The sequence below is a fragment of the Oncorhynchus mykiss genome, chromosome 31, assembly GCF_013265735.2.
Source record: "Oncorhynchus mykiss isolate Arlee chromosome 31, USDA_OmykA_1.1, whole genome shotgun sequence".
In the NCBI taxonomy this organism is placed as follows: domain Eukaryota; kingdom Metazoa; phylum Chordata; class Actinopteri; order Salmoniformes; family Salmonidae; genus Oncorhynchus; species Oncorhynchus mykiss.
The window spans coordinates 39,065,861-39,084,713 of NC_050571.1; the positions used below are offsets into that span (position 1 = coordinate 39,065,861).

Genomic DNA, 18,853 nt, shown 5'->3' on the forward strand with positions numbered 1-18,853 from the left:
ACACACACACACACACACTTCACAGCATGATTAGTTTTCCCAAGTTAATTAATGTTTCAAAGTGTGACTTTACAAGTCATTGGTGTTCTTCACCAACTCTTTTTCAATTCCGTGACATGGTTTAGTATCTACTACAGTTCTGTGGTGGATCCTCTCCAAAAAAAATGTATATAGCCTAATGGAAGTGAAGAATATTGAGGAGTGACTTCTTAACCAAAGACATTCACCATAGAATATGGAGATTTTGGAAGTGTTAATTCCAGGAGCAGAACAGTCGTCACTGTTCCCACCCTTTTTAAAAGCTGTTGATTAAGTCATTCAAACCAACGTTAGTAACGCTCCTCGTCAGCCTCACTCTCTATCCCGACACAGATTTGTACCTGCGCGCGTGTATTTGGTGGTTCTGAATAGCATGGTTAGGTGTATAGGTCTAATATCTGGATCAGTACTATTTTCCTGTTCTAGTTTGTATTCAAATTTCTTAGCTGAAGCGCTGCCAATGTTCTGCTTTTCACATTTTCTTTTTCCGGCAGTGACGCCCTGATTTTGAAGCATTTTAATCACATGCGCTGTGCTTTTAGGTGTGAAGATTTAAATATTCATGCCCTGTCGCTGCCAGGGGTTGGATTTAAGGAGCAAGTGCCTTCCTTAAAGCTTTGAGAATGGTAATAAATAGATAAATAAAACATTACAACTCTCAAATATTCATATTTAACTATATCTCTTGGAATTCTGTAGCCCATATCTCCTTTTGAAACGTTTAATGATTTTTCTACTCCTAACATAGACTTGGTTCCGTCCGGATAGATATTTGTGTGGATTCATGCTCCAGAATGCTAATAGCAGTTGTTGTTGTTGTTGTTATTCTATCTAGCCCTTTTGAGATTTCGCACCATTTTCTTCCATTAGCTTGAATGCTAATTCTGCCCTGGGAATTCTGGTGGTGGTGCGACTCTGCCATCTCCATATAGCTTTGGAAATTGGGTCATATTCATTTTAACTGGATCTAGTAGGCACTCTTCGATATTAAACACAGAATGATGGGCTACTTGAAGCCTCAATGTTAAATTCACTGCCTCGTCGTGAGTCTGTGTGTAACTAACACCACAAAATGTTTCTGGGAGCCAGGTAGTTATATTGTACATGCTTGTTGCCATTGGTACAGAAGTCTTGTCAAGGCTTTCGCTCAACGGGCTAGCACAATCTTGTGACGTGTTGGAGAACCAGGTTTGAATCCCAGTCGGTCACACCAGCAAGCAAGACGCAGTGCCCAACTACCCTCGCTACTTGGCCTATGGCTACTTTGTATACGCGTAAGATGAGCTCAGCAAATATGGACACCAAACCGAACGGCAAAGTTTGCCCATACCAAACGCTACACTTTCAAATTGAATTGACAACAGATCTTGCGCTTAATAGTGTTGAGTAAATTACACTATCACAGTAACATTTCGAGACGCATTTTAAAATCAATGGTCTATTATGTTAGATAAATACACGTTAAACTCCATAAATGTTCCCCACGGATACCATGAAAGTGGGAAATGTTATTAATGGCGGCTCGTTTGATTATGAGTCACTTGGAAGAAGTTCAGCGTTAACTCACAGGCTTCATTAATATTAATATGCTCTATTAAGACTGCTGTGTAGTCACAGGAGAAGGAGATGGGTTAAATTAAACGAATGTAGAGGGACATCATGAACTAAAGAAGATTAATCAGTTACACCGAGAATCAAAAAAAAAATCACTCTGGGAACTCGGAACTCGTTCGCTCGCTGTCAATTCAAAGGGTATTCGGCTCCAAAAATGATTTCAACATGTCAAATCATTTCTACATTTTCGCTTTGGGAACTCTGCTCCCACGCATTCCCCTACCAACTCCCCTCGTGCCCTGCCGCACTAACTTCTAATGCAGACTGTACAGTTTTTCGATTGCAATGTTTTGGTAAGGGCTAAATAAGTGTTGCACCCACCATGTAGCCAAGTGCCTTTTAAACGCCTGACAGCCGTGCGTCGGTGGTGTGAGTGGGTTTGCGACTGGTGAAACTGACCGTCTGTTTGTGTGTGATTGTGTGTGTGTGTGTGCAGCTCCCCGCGGACTTCAGTCGACTCCACCTGGCCGACGGCCTGCACCCACAGGTGACCCACGTTTCTTCCAGCCACTCAGGATGTAGTATCACCAGCGACTCTGGAAGCAGCAGCCTGTCAGACATATACCAGGTAAGCACAGCCCCCCCCCCCCCCCCCCCCCCCTCCCCCAGCTGCTCTTAAATACAAGTAAAACTAAATGCATGCTCTTCCACCGATTGCTGCCCGCGCCCGCACCCGCCCGCCCGACTAGCGTCACTACTCTGGACGGTTCTGACTTAGAATATGTGGACATCTACAAATACCTAGGTGTCTGGTTAGACTGTAAACTCTCCTTCCAGACTCACATTAAGCATCTCCAATCCAAAATTAAATCTAGAATCAGCTTCCTATTTCGCAACAAAGCCTCCTTCACTCATGCTGCTAAACATACCCTCACATAACTGACTATCCTATCGATCCTCGACTTCGGTGATGTAATTTACAAAATAGCCTCCGACACTCTACTCAGCAAATTGGATGTAGTCTATCACAGTGCCATCCGTTTTGTCACCAAGGCCCACCACTGCGACCTTTATGCTCTCGTTGGCTGGCCCTCGCTTAATATTCGTCGCCAAACCCACTGGCTCCAGGTCGTCTATAACTCTTTGCTAGGTAACGCCCCACCTTATCTCAGCTCACTGGTCACCATAGCAGCACCCACCCGTAGCACAGTCTCCAGCAGGTATATTTCACTGGTCTCCAAAGTCAACTCCTACTTTGGCCGCCTTTCCTTCCAGTTCTCTGCTGCCAAGACTGGAACAAATTTAAAATTACTGAAGCTGGAGACTTATCTCCCTCACTAACTTTCAGAATTAGCTTTCAGAGCAGCTTACTGATTACTGCACCTGTACACAGCCCATCTGTACACAGCCCATCTGTACACAGCCCATCTGTACACAGCCCATCTGTACACAGCCCATCTGTAAATAGCCCACCTGTAAATATAGTTATTTATTTTTGCTCTTTTGCACCCCAGTATCTCTACTTGCACATCATCATTTGCACATCTATCACTCCAGTGTTAATGCTAAATTGTAATTATTTCGCCACTATGGCCTATTTATTGCCTTACCTCCCTAATCTTACAACATCCGTACAACGTCCTCTAAATGTCAATAGAGCAGTCCCCCTTCCAAACCCCCCCACTCTGGAAGTAGCAACCAACCAAGCAGGCCTCCCTCAAATGTCCCCATAACCTCCCAACAACGTCCCCCCAACACCATCTAAACGCCCATAGAACAGAACAGGCCCCTCCCACTCCACCATCTCGTGACTGTAGTCGGGCCCCCAAAGCCAATCGCACCTAATCCTCTTACCACACACAGGCACCCCATTGGCTCCCTACGTCGTCATCTGCTGTGTGTGTGTGTGTATCTATGTGAGTGCACTGTGCGGGTGTGTATTAGTCTGTGTCAGTCTGTTGCCATTTCTGTGTGTGCAAGTGCACTATCTGTGTACAGTACATACTGCAGTGTGTGCGTGCGTGTGGAGCGTTCGGGGGCCGGTTGTGCCCAGGCCCTCATCCAGTCTTAGGGCCATCTGCTCGGTCCTCATTAACAGGTCTGCTGTAGCGTCTCCATGAAAGCCCCGTTGTCTACTGTCCGCTCCCTTTCCTCTTTCCCTCCATAACACCTTTCCTTCGCCAGTCCGCCTCTCTCATTAATGACCTATCTGTCCATAGCTTCTCATCCCTCTATTTCTCTCTCTCTCTCTCTGTCCCTCCCCATTTCTACTCCGCCCTGCTCTCTCACGAATGGAGATGACCCCGACCCACCTATCACTTCGTCTGAGGAGGTTAGATTTACCGTCTTCAACGCGTAGAGAAGATGGATGACATGATGGTAGTTCCTCCCTGGACAAGCATGTGTTTTGGGTTGATGGCTGTCCACATCAGGGCTGGAGGATAGAGTGAAGGAGGGTAGATCCAGGGTAAAGACACAGGAACATTTAGTCAGTGTATAACGACATCACGGGACTCCAATTAGATTTGTTTCCGCGGCTGCAGACCTGTGACTGTTTGTTGCTTCAATCTCCTTAATAGTGGTGAGACCAAGTCCGGTATTTTACATGGTCAAAGGGCAATATTGTCTTATTAGTAAGACTTTATGTCTACAATAAGACAACTGTTCAGATTTCTGAGTATTCTTGACAGATGTCTACTAGGGTGAAGCTTTTTGGCGATGCTGCCCGTTCCTCTCATCCACGAGCCGTGTCCGCTGGAGTGCGCCATCGTCTTTCTCCCAGAGAGAAGAATAGAGCTGCATCCTCTGTCACTGCCTTGCAAACATGGCCAACTGTTTTGTGTCTGAATAAATCATGAAATTGGTTCTTCAGAAGGACACTTGAAAGCATTGATCCAAGAATAGCCCTGTTGAAATATTAACTACTACCCCCCCCCCCCCCCCCCCCCCCCGCCCCCCCTTTCTTTTTTTCGCTCACCACACATTTATGGATCATACATCACATACACACGCATGTATGTACATGCGCACACACTCACACACAGAGGGGTTCAGAGTTTCTCTGTATTTCGAGGTCACATTTGACATTTTTGATTTGGTTTTTAAGGGTTCAGGGTTCCCAGTGGGTTGCGAACATTGTGTAGCTCATTGGAAATGTTGTGCCGAATCAGATCCGAAGGTGTCGCAATCTCCCTGGCGAACACACTTCTCAATTATGATCAGCACACAACTCATGAGCATTTAGTCTGTCATAAGCCTGATTCATAAACCGAGGTGGGTGGCTAATATTGAATTGACATACAACAATATTTAATCAATGAAAGCTACTGTGTGAGGACTAGCCTAGATCTTACTGTAGACAAGTAATGGGGTCAATGAAGATGTCCAGTGACTCATATCTCTGCTATTTTAGGACAGTGTCCTTCTGAGGTTTGGAGCATGCCAACAATGTTTTATTACTGTGGAATGTAAGCTGTTTTCTACCGGGTTTCAGCATCCATAGACATTGACTTTCACATCAAGGTGAAGACGGATAGCTGTTTTCTGCTTTCACTGCTGCCGAGATTTCCAGATGACTTCAAAACAATTTTCTAGGAATCTCCATCTCAGCACCTCGGTTATTCCCTGTCGCGTGGAAAACCGACGTACCTCGATCTTCAGATTTTTCACGGTTTCACTCCTTCCACAAATCCACACTCTACCAACCCCTTCCCCAAGGGAAGAACCACACCCCCTTTACTCTCTCGCCCCATCAGGCCCCTGCCCCGCCCACATGGCTGACCTCATGACGCCCGAGTGGCTACACAGATTGCACCCTGAATCATTAATGAGACGTTTGCACATGGTGGTTAAGGAGGAATGACATTCTGGGCTACGTTCTGTGAAAGACGGGGACTCTTTCAATTTCGGAAACAATGTAAACACAACTGACAGCCCGGGCGGTAAAGATGCGTCTCGGACTAGGCTCCTGCAGGCAATTTACGAAGGCGACGTTGTTTCTAGCTCTCGCTTTGAAAAAGGCAGGAGTTTAGGGACCGCATTCAGGTAAGAGGAGTTGGTTCGCACTCGACACATCTGGGCCAGGATTGTTTTCAGTTTTCATCTCCCTGTGTTTCATGCGTGGTTTTCGTTCTCTAGGCGGGGCTCGTGTTGAGAGCGCAAAACACGCAATACGGCCTCTCAGCGGTATTTATAGTGTGTGAGAAGCCTTGATGGATGCGCAGCGCCACGGTTTCTATTAATATCTCTGTGATATTGTCAATTGCATCACTTTCGCTCCCTCTCGTTAGTTTTTCCTCTCTTTCCTCCATATTTTATCTCACTCTTTCAAAGAGGTTGTCAGGCTCTAAGTGCAAGCTGGAGTGGGAGAGCGAGAGAAAGAGTTGTGAGATAATTAGCTGGGTGTTTTATGCATAGTGGGGGGTGTTTGATGATGCAGTGTCTCTCACACGCACCTCTTACTGAACGGGCTAGATGTTGAAAATACGATTGGTGGTGTCTTTTCTTGGTTGTACTGTGTTACCACTGACATGGTTGTCGCTTTTGATGCGTTGGGTTGATGCAGGTTCTGCTTATAAGCATAGTTTTTATTTAAAAAATAATAATTGCCCGCCGTTATGTGAAGTTATTGCACCAAAACCCTGATTTTTATATTTGCCATCCGATAATCTCCGCCCACCAGTTTGCAGCTGTTCCTACATGGAGTAGATGGGATGGAGCAGACAAATGCTTAGCACAGACCAGCGACCCTTTTCCTCCACTCATGTTACTAAAACCCACTGGTTAAGCTTGATGGTTGGTGTTAAGACGGAGACACCTGTTGCGTCATATTGTCGTTCCTTTGACCCCCAGGCCACGGAGAACGAGCCGGGCGACATGGACCTCAGCGGCCTGCCCGAGACCGCCGTCGACTCAGAGGAGGACGACGACGAGGAGGACATGGAGCGAGCGTCGGACCCCCTCATGAGCCGCGACGTCGTGCGGGACTGCCTCGAGAAGGACCCCATGGACCGCACCGATGACGACATAGGTCAGTCCGTGTGAGCACACAGAATTCTCCTCTAACATTCCCTCAAGGTCCCCCCCCCCCCCCCCCCCCTTTTGATTGTCTGTAAAGGAACTTTCTCACAACATTCTGGGAGCCAAAATCTATTTACCTGGTAGCGTGCCAGTGTTTCCCTACTGTTAAGTAGTCACTAGGCAGAGTGCCTCCCTCTCCCTTCCCTGCTTTGCTATGTTGCTTCTTGCCTCAGTTTGGCTCCTCTTGGTTTTAATTGATCATGTTGGAACAGAAAGGGGAACCCTACGACTATTCCGCACTACGATTGAACCCTCACGCTAAATCTAGAAATAACTGTTAATATGCTTATTCCACTGTTTGATTACAGTACTACTGCTAAAACATCTTGTAAGTGCTCGCTAATTTTTTTGGCAACACATTTGGAAAAGCAATGGGAACCAATTAGCGTTGGCTTTGTTCACAAAGGGGAAATCATACCCCGAGTTCCCATTGTAGGCTCGTCAGAGTTTAATCAAGCATTTGCAATTTTTAAATAAACGATCCACAGCCTACCCCCCCCCCCCTTCTCCCAGTGCCACGCCCTTAGTGTATCTCAACCCCCGCCCGTCTGTATTAGCTAGCTACTGTTAATGATGTGCCCGACTCTAGGCCTTCGTGCTCTACTGCTTTCATTAGGTGAATTTATTTTAGCCCAGAGTGATATTCTGTCTGTGCCACACAACAGCCTGTGATATCATAGGCCTGTTAGCAGCAATACAGTGATAGCGATCCAAAAAAAAGAGACTAGTTCACATTTACTCCCATTTGAAACTTCGATGTGGTGTGTGGATGATATAGTGGATGCAAAAAGAGAAAATCCCCCCCCACCTCCCCGCCGCCCCTCCCCGCTCTCTGTGCCGGCAGGCTTTTTTAGGTCAACGCCGTACATCCTCGCCTCTCCTCTCCCGGCACATTAAAGTTTCAGTGCTTCCGCAGGCTTCCCACATGGCACTGTTTGCCATGCCAACCACACAGGTCAGCCCCGCACCCCAGACTTGCTTTAGGTGCCTTGGAAGGGGATGGAGTCACTTTGCTGGTCCAAAATCCCCCCCCCCCCCCAAAACTCCACAGCAAGCTATTTCAAGGAGCCCCCCAAAAATTGCATGGCCCAGGAAACAGGATAGGCAAGGACCTATACAGCTGAGCTGAAAGCCCCATATGTGAATGAAGGTTGACAAACTGTGGAAGAGAATTTTGTTTTGGAACTGGCTGACTATCAACCTATGTATCTATCTAACAATGATCACAAAATGTTTACACGCAGAAGGTCGCGCAGTTGTTTTAAAAAAAAATCTCGGTTAAAATGAAATTGATAGTTTGCCTTAGTGTACTTAAGATAATCCTCCCGCTGTTGGGTACTCATCACTATTGTGGGGTTGAATTTAATTAACTTTCTCTCACGCTAGCTGTGCCCTTTTTTTTGTCCAAAGCCACAGAGAAGGTGAAGGAAGAGTGAAGCACTGCCAAGTCCTCCTATGCTCTCGCTCTCTCTCTCTCTCTCTCTCTCTCTCTGTCTCTGTCTCTGTCTCTGTCTGTGTCTCTCTCTGTCTGTGTGTGTGTCAAGACCTTCCTAACCCCCCCCCCCCCTCCAACATTTCCACAGAGCAATTACTGGAGTTCATGCATCAGCTGCCAGCGTTTGCCAACATGACCATGTCGGTGAGGAGGGAGCTGTGTGCCGTCATGGTCTTTGCCGTGGTCGAGCGGGCCGGCACCATCGTCCTCAACGACGGGGAAGAGGTGTGTGTGTGTGGAGGGGGATGTGTGTCCTAAGTGACTCTCTTATGTCTGTATTGTGTGTGCCTGGAATGTGTCTGGGTTTGCACGTCTATGGCCTGCACATGCACTTTGCCCTTGCCATTACCAATGAAGGTTTCTGATGGTTTTTTTCCCCTATTGAACATGAATGACTGCCATCTCCAAGCATCTTGGGATCATAAGATTGCCTAAGGGGACCAGAAGAGAGATCACTTATCTACTTTCTCTTGAATGAAACCATTTTGGTCTGGTTTTGCATCCAAACAATAGTGAAAAGCCATTACCCTTAAGGGCAGTTCACTTCAATGTTAGTCCAGTCAATGTAAAATAACATCCCATTGAGCTGATGTGTGTTAGCAATATGTCCACAATACTGCCTTAGTGCAGTGTCGGATTTATATATATTGTTGATGATGCGCTAGGGAAGAAATTGAGTGAGAAATTGATCTCTTGCTATAAAATTGTACATCTTTTACTATCGTAATAAAAGGGTAAGCTTCCAGTTATTGTGGCGTTAAAACTGGGCTGTTTTTTATACTATTGAAACATTTGTGACCAATCATTAAAGATATCTACCTGTCAAAGAATGTGATGCTCATAATTTTTGTTCAATTTAGCGTGATACATTGGTCCACTCCTCAATCAGACATGGCTAACCTGCTAACTAATCGCTAATTGTGATTAAACAATGTGTTTCAAGGATCGTTGTGGTGATCATTTCCTTCAACATTGATCCTAGCCTGATATTAAACCCATTGATATCCACTGAATGATCACGGAGTACTTCTGACCGTTAACGGTTTGTGTTTATGGTCCCCCCAGCTGGACTCGTGGTCAGTGATCCTGAATGGCTCGGTGGAGGTGACGTACCCCGAGGGCAGGCCTGAGATCCTGTGTATGGGGAACAGCTTTGGGGTCTCCCCCACCATGGAGAAGGAATACATGAAGGGAGTAATGAAGACCAAGGTGGACGACTGTCAGGTAAAGGCCCAGCGCTCTGACTGGCTCTTATGATGGACGATTGGTATATTGAGCTGTGTGATTTTACTGGACCTTGTTATTTACCTTGTTATTTATTTACTTATTTACTTGCTTGAATTAAGTATCTAGTTATAATTGTAACCGTTTGCCAAAAATCCAAAATGAATACACTGGGGTTAATTTACCAAGAGATTTTGTATTTATGTCAATGGTATCATAAAATAGATTGGATCTCAGCCATGTTGGTCTAAAAAGGATTGTGTCCCCAAGCTAACTACTACCCTCTCTCTCTCTCTCTCTCTCTCTCTGCTCCAGTTTGTGTGCATAGCGCAGCAGGACTACTGCTGCATCCTCAACCAGGTGGAGAAGAACATGCAGAAGGTGGAGGAGGAGGGCGAGATCGTCATGGTCAAGGAGCACCGCGAGCTGGACCGCACCGGCACCAGGAAGGGACACATCGTCATCAAGGTGGGGTCCTTCATTCTTGAACAAAGCCTCGTAAAAGGTCCCTTGTCGCGTTCATATTGGGTGTCCTAAATGCTATGTATCCAACTTTCAGTGTTACCGGAAGGATTCTGATCTAATCTCTATTATCGTTGTGAATGGGATAGAACAGAAGAAGAAAAAAGTATTGTCCACATAAATGTGGAAAGTTGCCTTTGGTGTCTTCACAGTGACATGGTCCTTGAGACTCAAAACAAACGTGAATACGCTTCTCCTCGTACACCTTCTCCCTTAGGGTACGACGGAGCGTCTGACCATGCACTTGGTAGAGGAGCACTCGGTGGTGGACCCCACCTACATCGAGGACTTCCTGCTGACCTACAGAACCTTCCTCTCCAGCCCCATGGTCGTGGGCAAGAAGCTCCTCGAGTGGTTCCATGACCCAAGCCTCAGGGACAAGGTCAGCTTCCAGTACAAAGGCTTTACTATCCATTTCAGTAAAGTATTTCAGTCATTGCATTGCAATGGAAGCCTGACAGTACTTAACATCCGTAATAGCTAACGCATAGTTAATACCACATAGATTAACAGGCGCATGCATGCAACATTCTTACTTGTTTTTCACCACCTGTTTTTTTTGTTACAATTAATAAAAGTAGAGACTCGGAGTTAGAAAATGGTACTTAATGTACTGCAGTTGAGGAACAATGGTAAAGTAATTCTGCTTTGAAAGTTGATTAACTTGAAGCCCACTTTGGAGAAATTGGCCCTTGAATGTTTTTGTACACCTACCGGAGAGCTCTTCTTTGTTTACACCCATTCAGTATCGTTCACACCCTCTTAAGACTTAGTCCCACCCATCTCTTTAAGGATTCACATGAGGCCATGTGGTAAACTAGTTTATTTGTCACATGCACAGAATACAGGTGTAAACGCTACAGTGATAGTACTTGCATACTTGCAATATCAATAACAGAAAGTGTCCAGATAGAATATTTCTAAAATATTTTTTATCGTTATTAGATGACGCTTACCAGATCCAAAATGATATAACCCCACCCAGCCACACCTAGCTAAGTGGATGGGTCATTATTGTCTAGACATGTACACATGTTCATGAAATGCAATCGATGGCTGTAATCACACCTGCTAATTTGATGGGTCATGTAATAACCTGGCCGAAGTGGAGTCATTTGTTTAGACATGTAGCTAGCTAGGTAGCAAGCTAGCTAAACAATGAACCGGCATAATCCCAACTCCTACTACTACCAATACAAACATTGTCATAGCTGTAGTGTGAATCTGCAGGTAGCTAAGGCTAACAAACTAGGTTCAATGTTGACTAGCTAACATTAGGCTATAACTAGCCATTCAAATGGATTTCTGATTCGAATAATATTACTACACGGCTCATACACGTAACTTTAGCTAGCGAGCCAGCAAGCTAACGTTTGCTAGCTAACTAACAGTATGCTTTAACTTGCAATAAACATTACTTTCTGACTAAATTAGAAGCTTAGATCTGTAAAATGTAGCTAGACTCTTACCCGTATACATGGATGAATGCTTCACGGTGGACTGGAACCATTTAACTTGTTTGGCCAGCGTTGCGTCAATTCACTCCGGTTCTCACTGACTGTGGCGTGTGAAGAAAGTAGCCCATCCCTTATTCCTCATGATCGGTCGATAGCGCCTGCTAAATTCAGGGCATCAATCTTGTTGCAAAAAGTAGCACAACTTTTGTAGTTCTTGATGGCTAACTTTATATCTTTAAAAAACGGCAAGGTAGAAAGTACTGTCAACACATACTGAAATGCTCACGTTATAGACAGAAGCGTGCTACATGGCAGAGCAATCCTAACTCATCTCCCGGCTTGTCTAGCCCATTCATTATCTCAGCCAATCATGACCAGTGGGAAGGTTCCTGACTTTTTCCATCGCTAAACCAACCAGGCTTGTATTTTAACAATTTCATTTGTATTTATAGATGGAATACAAGTTTGTTATTAAGGCAACACCTTTTTTTTTTTTACTTTCAAATATTGCTCCTGTGAAGTAGTGATGTGCGACATACGCCTAGTTTCCTGAAACAAGTCACATATGCTTACATACACGCAGATTGAATTACAGAGATGAATACATCCTTACATGCACCCACACACAGACCTAAGTGTGAGGAAATGCATCGAACTAGCTAACGTTCAATCCAAGCCCATGCTCACCCACTTTATTTTTATTTTTTTATTACCGTGAGTGAAAATGAACGTTCTTCTTTACATCCCCAGGTTACACGGGTAGTCTTGCTGTGGGTGAACAATCACTTCAATGACTTTGAAGGCGACCCCGCAATGACTCACTTTCTTGAAGAGTTCGAAAGCAATCTGGAGAGAGAGGTCCGTGTCTCAGTTAAGCATAGCATGTTTCATATCCAGTTCAACCATCCTTTGCCTTCATTATATATTCAGTCAAGCATTCAAATGGTCAAAACATTTGCCTTGCACTAGCCTCTTGTTTCACAAATAAATGCTAAAATAAAAATGTTTTTCTCCCTTTCACATTGTAACAAAGTTGAGATGCAAACCCTGAATTGCGCAATACACTAAACATTCTCAATTTTCTTTACAGAAAATGTGCGGCCATCTTAGACTGTTAAACATTGCCTGTGCTGCTAAAGCCAAACTGCGTCTCGTGACACTGACCAAGCCGTCGAGGGAGGCCCCGCTAGCCTTCACCCTGCTGGGGGGCTCTGAGAAGGGCTTCCGCATCTTCATCGACAGCGTGGAGCCCGGGAGCAAGGCCGCAGAGGCCGGCCTCAAACGAGGAGACCAGGTGAAGTAACAAGAACGTTCTTTGTGTAGCGTTTTTTTCACACGTTCAAAATGCTTCACATAGAAGAAAAAAAGTAAGGAAAACTTCCCTCCTCCACTACCATGTGTATGTGTAGCACCCACCTGATTGATGGTATGGCTCTGCTTTGCGCCAGAAAGATCACTTACATATCAGACAGCAATGACGGTGTAAAAGGGATGAGTGCTCATTCACTAGACTAGTTTACTCAGCACTGATTTTTCCCACTTTGCCCCAAGGGTTCCAAAGTGCCTAGGTTAAATCCAGGACGACAGCTTGGAAACCCTACTTGACTGTGCTTTCTGTGTGGCTTAAAGGTATACTCTTAAACACTTCCCTGCAGCTGCTTCCCAAAGGAAATATGAACCATAGCATCCTGCAAAGCATTTTTACTCTTACAATTCTCCTGTCAAAACGTCTCATGTAATTGCCATATACACAGTGAGTGACTCTTAACACAGCGTTTCCCAAACTCTGTCCTAGGGACCCCAAGGTGTGCACGTTTTGTTTTTTGCCCTAGCACTACACAGCTGATTCAAATCATCAAAGCTTGCTGATTAATTCATTATTTGGATCAGCTGTGTAGTGCTAGGGCAAAAATCTAAACGTGCACCCCTTGGGGTCCTCCAGGACTGGTAAACACTGCTCTAACGAGCTCAAATATCCTTATCAATCTCACTACCCTTTTCATCGGCCCATTAACGAGACCGCTTAGCCGAACTTACGACCAGTGTTTCTTTTAATAAGGGCTGACCCAGAAACGACCTGATTTGCGCCATCAACACTGTGGTAATGACTGCAGAGGAAGGCCCCTCACTCACAGAGAGATCAAAGATCACTTCCTGGTGCACCCAGAGATCACTTCCTGGTGCACCCAGAGATCACTTCCTGGTGCACCCAGAGATCACTTCCTGGTGGCTCGGTGGCACGCTCATGTGTAAATGCAAAGTCCTCATGACAAGGCAGCACTGGTCATAAAGCAGCTAAGAGGAAATAGACAAGTAGTGTAGCTGTTAGAGAGAAGGACATGGGAAGGGGGGATTCTTCCAACACCCGGGAGGATATACGGTAGATGAGTGTCAGTGTTATGTAATAGAATAGTTCACGTGGCTCATAGTGGGGTGCTTACGCCAGAGTTGTGGATTTGACTCCTGCAGGAATTAAACGGATCGAGGATGTGGAGGATTACTGTATGTCATGTTGTGGAATATTTGTTTTGTCTTTGAACAGATTCTGGAGGTGAATGGGCAGAACTTTGAAAATGTCCAGCTCACCAAAGCCAATGAGATCCTGAGGAACAACACCCACTTGTCCATTTCTGTGAAAACCAATCTTTTAGGTGAGAATTTTGAAGGCAAACTAACTATGAATGTAATACTATACTGAATAAAAAAAGTGTTGGTCCCATATCACAAATGGTTCATACTATGATACGCACAAAAAGCTTATTTTTCTCAAAATGTTTTGCACAAATCGGTTTACATCCCTGTTAGTGAGCATTTCTCATTTTCCAAGCTAATCCATTCACCTGACAGGTGTGGCGTATCAAGATGCTGATTAAACAGCATGGTGCGCCTTGTGCTGGGGACAGTAAAAAGCAACTCTAAAATGTGTTTTTGTCACACAACACAATGCCAAAGATGTCTCGAGTTTTGAGGGAGTGTGTAATTGGCATGCTGACTGCAGGAATTTCCACCAGAGCTGTTGCCAGAGAATGTAATGTTAATTGCTCTACCGTAAGCCGCCTCCGTCGTTTTTAGAGAATTTGGCAGTACATCCACCCGGCCTCACAATCGCAGAGTACGTGTATGGTATCGTGTGGGCGAGTGGTTTGCTGATGTCAATGTTGTGAACATTGTGAGTCCCCCATGGTGGCGGTGGGGTTATGGTATGGTTAGTCATAAGCTACGGACAACCAACACAATTGCATTTTATCGAATTTGAATACACAGAGACACCGTGACGAGATCCCGAGGCCCATTGTCGTGCCATTCATACGACGCCATCACCTCAGGTTCCAGCATGATAATGATGTCGCAAGGATCTGTACACAATACCTGGAAGCTGAAAATGTCCCAGATCTTCCATAGCCTGCATACTCGTCAAACATGTCACCCATTGAGCATGTTTGAGATGCTCTGGATGGACAGCGTGTTCCAGTTCTTGCCAATATCCAGCAACTTTGCACAGCCATTGAAGAGGAGTGAGACAACATTCCACAGGCCACAATCAACAGCCCGATCAACTCTATGCGAAGAAGATGTGTCGTGTTGCATGAGGCAAATGGTGGTCACACCAGATACTGACTGGTTTTCTGATCCACGCTCCTACCTTTTTTTTTAAGCTATCTGTGACCAACAGATGCATGTCTGTATTCCCAGTCATGTGAAACCCATAGATTAGGGCCTAATGAATTTCTTTAAATTGACTGATTTCCTGTAACTCATCTTTGAAAATGTTGCGTTTTTTTTATATTTTTTGATCAGTATAATAACTAATACTAATAATATAAGTAACAGTATCACTAAGCCTTGTTTCACACAGTAATGAAGAGGAGCAGGTAAGAAATACTCATCCATTTCCCGCCCTTTCATCCACCCAGTGTTCAAGGAGCTACTAGCCCGGCCGGAGCACGACCACGAGGCAGAGGGTGAGGATCTGCCAGAGGTGGACCGCAAGAATGGAGCCCCGGCACACCTACCCAAGATTGGGGACATCAAGAAGGGCTCGCGCTACTCCATCCCTGACCTGGCGGTGGACGTTGAGCAGGTGGTTTGTTATGGACTACAGTACCCATAATGCTTTGTGTATGGTATCGGGCATGGATTCATTAGGCACCAAACGGAAGAAAAAAGACTGAAACAAGGAAGGGACTACCTGACATTGTCCAATCGCAAATGCTTGTTTTCGTTTTCCGTTGCAAAACGTTTTGCTACATTGTGCCTTAATGAATATGTCCCCCGGTTTGATCTCAGTAAAGACATTCCTAAAACCTAACCTAATGGTATCCTGCCTCCTCCTTAATGCAGGTGATGGGCCTGGAGAAGGCCAGTAAGAAGGCCAAAGCCAACACGGTGGGAGGAAGGAACAAGCTCAAGAAGATCTTCGACAAGACGCTCACCAGCATCCTGCCCCCAAAACCATACAAGTAAGAGCCCAGGGGGAAATGTAACGTCACATTTGGAGAGGAAAGGAGAGTGTAAAAATAATAATAGGAGAGTTGAAGAAAATAGAAGAGGAGAGTGTGGAATAAAATGGGTTTGTCTTAATTTGTTGTATTTCTGAAGATGTATTGAGCTCTTTCCATGACTTAGACTGACCAGGTGAATTCAGGTGACGGCCGTCATCCCTTATTGATGTCACTTGTTAAATCCACTTCAATCCGTGTAGATGAATGGAGACCGGTTAAAGGATTGTTTTAAGCCTTGAGACCTGGATGTGTGTATGTGTGCCATTCAGAGGGTGATTTAACTTCCTTTGAACAGGGTAGGGTAGTAGGTGTTCAGGTGCACCGGTTTGTCTCAAGAACTGCAGCGCTGCTGTGTCTCTCAAGAATGGTCCACCACCCAAAGGACATTTCTGCCAATTTGTGGGAAGCATTGGAGTCCACATGGGCCAGCTTGCCTGTGGAACGTTTTCGACACCTTGTACAGTCCAAGCCCTGACGAATTGAGGCTGTTCTGAGGGCAGAGGGGTGGGGGTGCACAACTCAATATTAGGATATTCTTAATGTTTTGTACACTGTCTACTTTACTGTACAAACATTGCCCTCTATCCTCTGAAAGTGGAACTGCTTGTAACCCCTCCCTCCCTCCGTGTTTCCGTAGCGATGTGGGCGTGGGCCAGTCGCAGGACGACAGCATCGTGGGCCTGAAGCAGTCCAAGCAGATTCCGGCCTCGCTGCCTGTCAGCAGCAACCTATCGTCCAGCAACCCTGACCTGCTGCAGTCCCACCACCGCATCCTGGACTTCAACAACCAACCGGGTGAGGACAGACAGACACGCCTCCTTTGAACCTCTAGTATACAGCTGTATATGAGAAGCACAGCGTGGTTGTCTTCAGCTCCCTTGAAGCCGTCTATTTCGCATGCATTTATATACATTGCTAACCGTGCACGTACTTTGCCAGTTGTCTGGCATCCATGTTTGACACACCCATTTACGTTCTCCTACACACACTCTTTGTGTTCCTTCAGCCCCGGTCGTGACAAGTGAGTATCACGCTGCTGCTGCTCTGCCCACGGCAACGCTTGTCCTCTTTGTCAGCTAACTGCTTTTTAGTTTTACAAGCGTCCTATGGTGTTTCTAAAACTGGTCTCTAAAGGGCTAACGTTTAACTGTGGTTATGGTCTGGGCTTGTCGGTCTTGATAAAAAGCAGGCATCAAGTCCGTGTGTTTTAATGGGGTAACGCACGCCTAAATCTAACTGGAGTGCAGGTTCAAATGTAAACATTTGACGGAGTGTAAGCAGCCAGCATTACATTGACCTGTACATTCTCAGTGCATATTGGTGTGTTGGGAAACAATGGTACATGAATTATGCGACTGCATGATAAAATTGCAATGCAATTTAAGTGATCTACATATCCCAAATGAGGATTCCGCCCCAATGTTTGTCCAACATTGTGTTGAGGTTATACCTCCTCCCCACCTCCCCCCCACAGACATGTCCGACCAGGTGCTGCGAGTGTTCAAGGCAGACCAACAGAGTCGATACATCATGATTGGTAAGGACACCACGGCCAAGGAGGTGGTGGCCCAGGCCATCCGAGAGTTCGCCCTGACCGCGGTGCCCGAAGCCTATTCGCTGTGCGAGGTGTCCGTCACGCCGGAGGGTGTCATCAAGCAACGGCGGCTACCAGAGCAGCTGTCCAAGCTGGCTGATAGGATACAGCTCAGTGGCAGGTAAGGACCCCCCCCCCCCAATTATTTATACAGTTTTGTCCCATCTCTTGTACAAAAGCTAGCAAATACTCTCAAGTCTCCCCTTCCTCTTGTGCTGACTTTCTCTTGACTATTCCGATCTTAAACCCCCCCCTCTTCCATAGTCCCTTATTAGTGAACTCCTTGTCTTTTTCTCTTTAAACTCAAGTCACATCATAGTCACAACGCCAGGTGCTTGTTAATGACGACTCAACGTGATGCTATGAATAACTCTAGCAACAAAAGTACTTATTTTGAAAATGTGCTTTGTGTTGATAAGATTTCTACTGGACAAACAAAAGAGAGACCGGTGATCGATCTACAATAGAACACCTGCTTGTAAATACTAAAGGAGCTCCCTGCTCTTCCCCTCTCTCTAGATACTACCTGAAGAGCAACATGGAGACAGAGACTCTCTGTTCAGACGAGGACGCCCAGGACCTTCTTCGGGAAGGCCAGATCTCCCTCCTCCAGCTCTCCACTGTGGAAGTAGCCACGCAGCTCTCCATGCGTGCCTTCGAACTCTTCTGCGCCATCGAGCCCACCGAGTACATCGATGACCTGTTCAAGCTGAAGTCCAAGACGGGCTCGTTTTGCCTCAAGCGCTTCGAGGAGGTCATCAACCAGGAGACCTTCTGGGTGGCGTCGGAGGTGATCAGGGAGCCCAACCAGCTCAAGCGCATGAAGATTGTCAAGCACTTCATCAAGATTGCTCTCCATTGTAGAGAGTGCAAGAACTTCAACTCCATGTTCGCTATCATCAGGTGAGGAGGGAGGACGAGAGGAGACCAGGTGGCATGTAGATGGGTTAAATCGATTTTGAGGAGTTTTACACCCAAGTCCAGCAGTTACGCTGAATTGGCTGTGTTTGTGTGGTGTTGGAACAAAAGCCTGCAAACCTTTTCATCCTCTAGACCCAGAGTTAGCCAGTTAGCCCCCTAACCCTAATCCCCAGAGGTTAGCACCCCCCCTCTACATGATCAGCCTTCTAACTTCACTGTCTGTCTGTGGTGCTCCCCCAACAGTGGTCTGAACCTGGCCCCGGTATCTAGACTCCGGGGCACGTGGGAAAAGCTCCCCAGTAAGTACGAGAAGCTGTTTGGGGACCTGCAGGACCTGTTTGACCCGTCCAGAAACATGGCCAAGTACCGCAACGTGCTCAACAACCAGAACCTCCAGCCGCCCATCATCCCCCTGTTCCCTGTAATCAAGAAGGACCTCACCTTCCTGCATGAAGGTAGCCAATGA

The 18,853-nt window shown here is 45.9% G+C and overlaps 1 protein-coding gene across 13 annotated transcripts in view; it reads left to right on the forward strand.

The window, feature by feature from the left end:
- Positions 1-18,853, forward strand: part of LOC110504162 (rap guanine nucleotide exchange factor 2) — a 128,364-nt gene that overhangs the window by 97,726 nt on the left and 11,785 nt on the right. For 7 of the 13 annotated variants that reach the window (XM_036970350.1, XM_036970351.1, XM_036970354.1 and 4 more), the window contains 16 exons: positions 2,090-2,221; positions 6,445-6,622; positions 8,256-8,392; positions 9,233-9,391; positions 9,707-9,859; positions 10,131-10,295; positions 12,121-12,240; positions 12,461-12,664; positions 13,913-14,021; positions 15,285-15,451; positions 15,712-15,830; positions 16,510-16,667; positions 16,879-16,893; positions 17,347-17,587; positions 17,986-18,369; positions 18,631-18,842. In XM_036970350.1, the coding sequence (XP_036826245.1) occupies positions 2,090-2,221; positions 6,445-6,622; positions 8,256-8,392; positions 9,233-9,391; positions 9,707-9,859; positions 10,131-10,295; positions 12,121-12,240; positions 12,461-12,664; positions 13,913-14,021; positions 15,285-15,451; positions 15,712-15,830; positions 16,510-16,667; positions 16,879-16,893; positions 17,347-17,587; positions 17,986-18,369; positions 18,631-18,842 (2,653 nt within the window). The remainder of the gene's footprint in view (positions 1-2,089; positions 2,222-6,444; positions 6,623-8,255; positions 8,393-9,232; positions 9,392-9,706; positions 9,860-10,130; positions 10,296-12,120; positions 12,241-12,460; positions 12,665-13,912; positions 14,022-15,284; positions 15,452-15,711; positions 15,831-16,509; positions 16,668-16,878; positions 16,894-17,346; positions 17,588-17,985; positions 18,370-18,630; positions 18,843-18,853) is intronic. The other 6 variants (XM_036970355.1, XM_036970358.1, XM_036970362.1 and 3 more) reach the window with 4 other exon arrangements.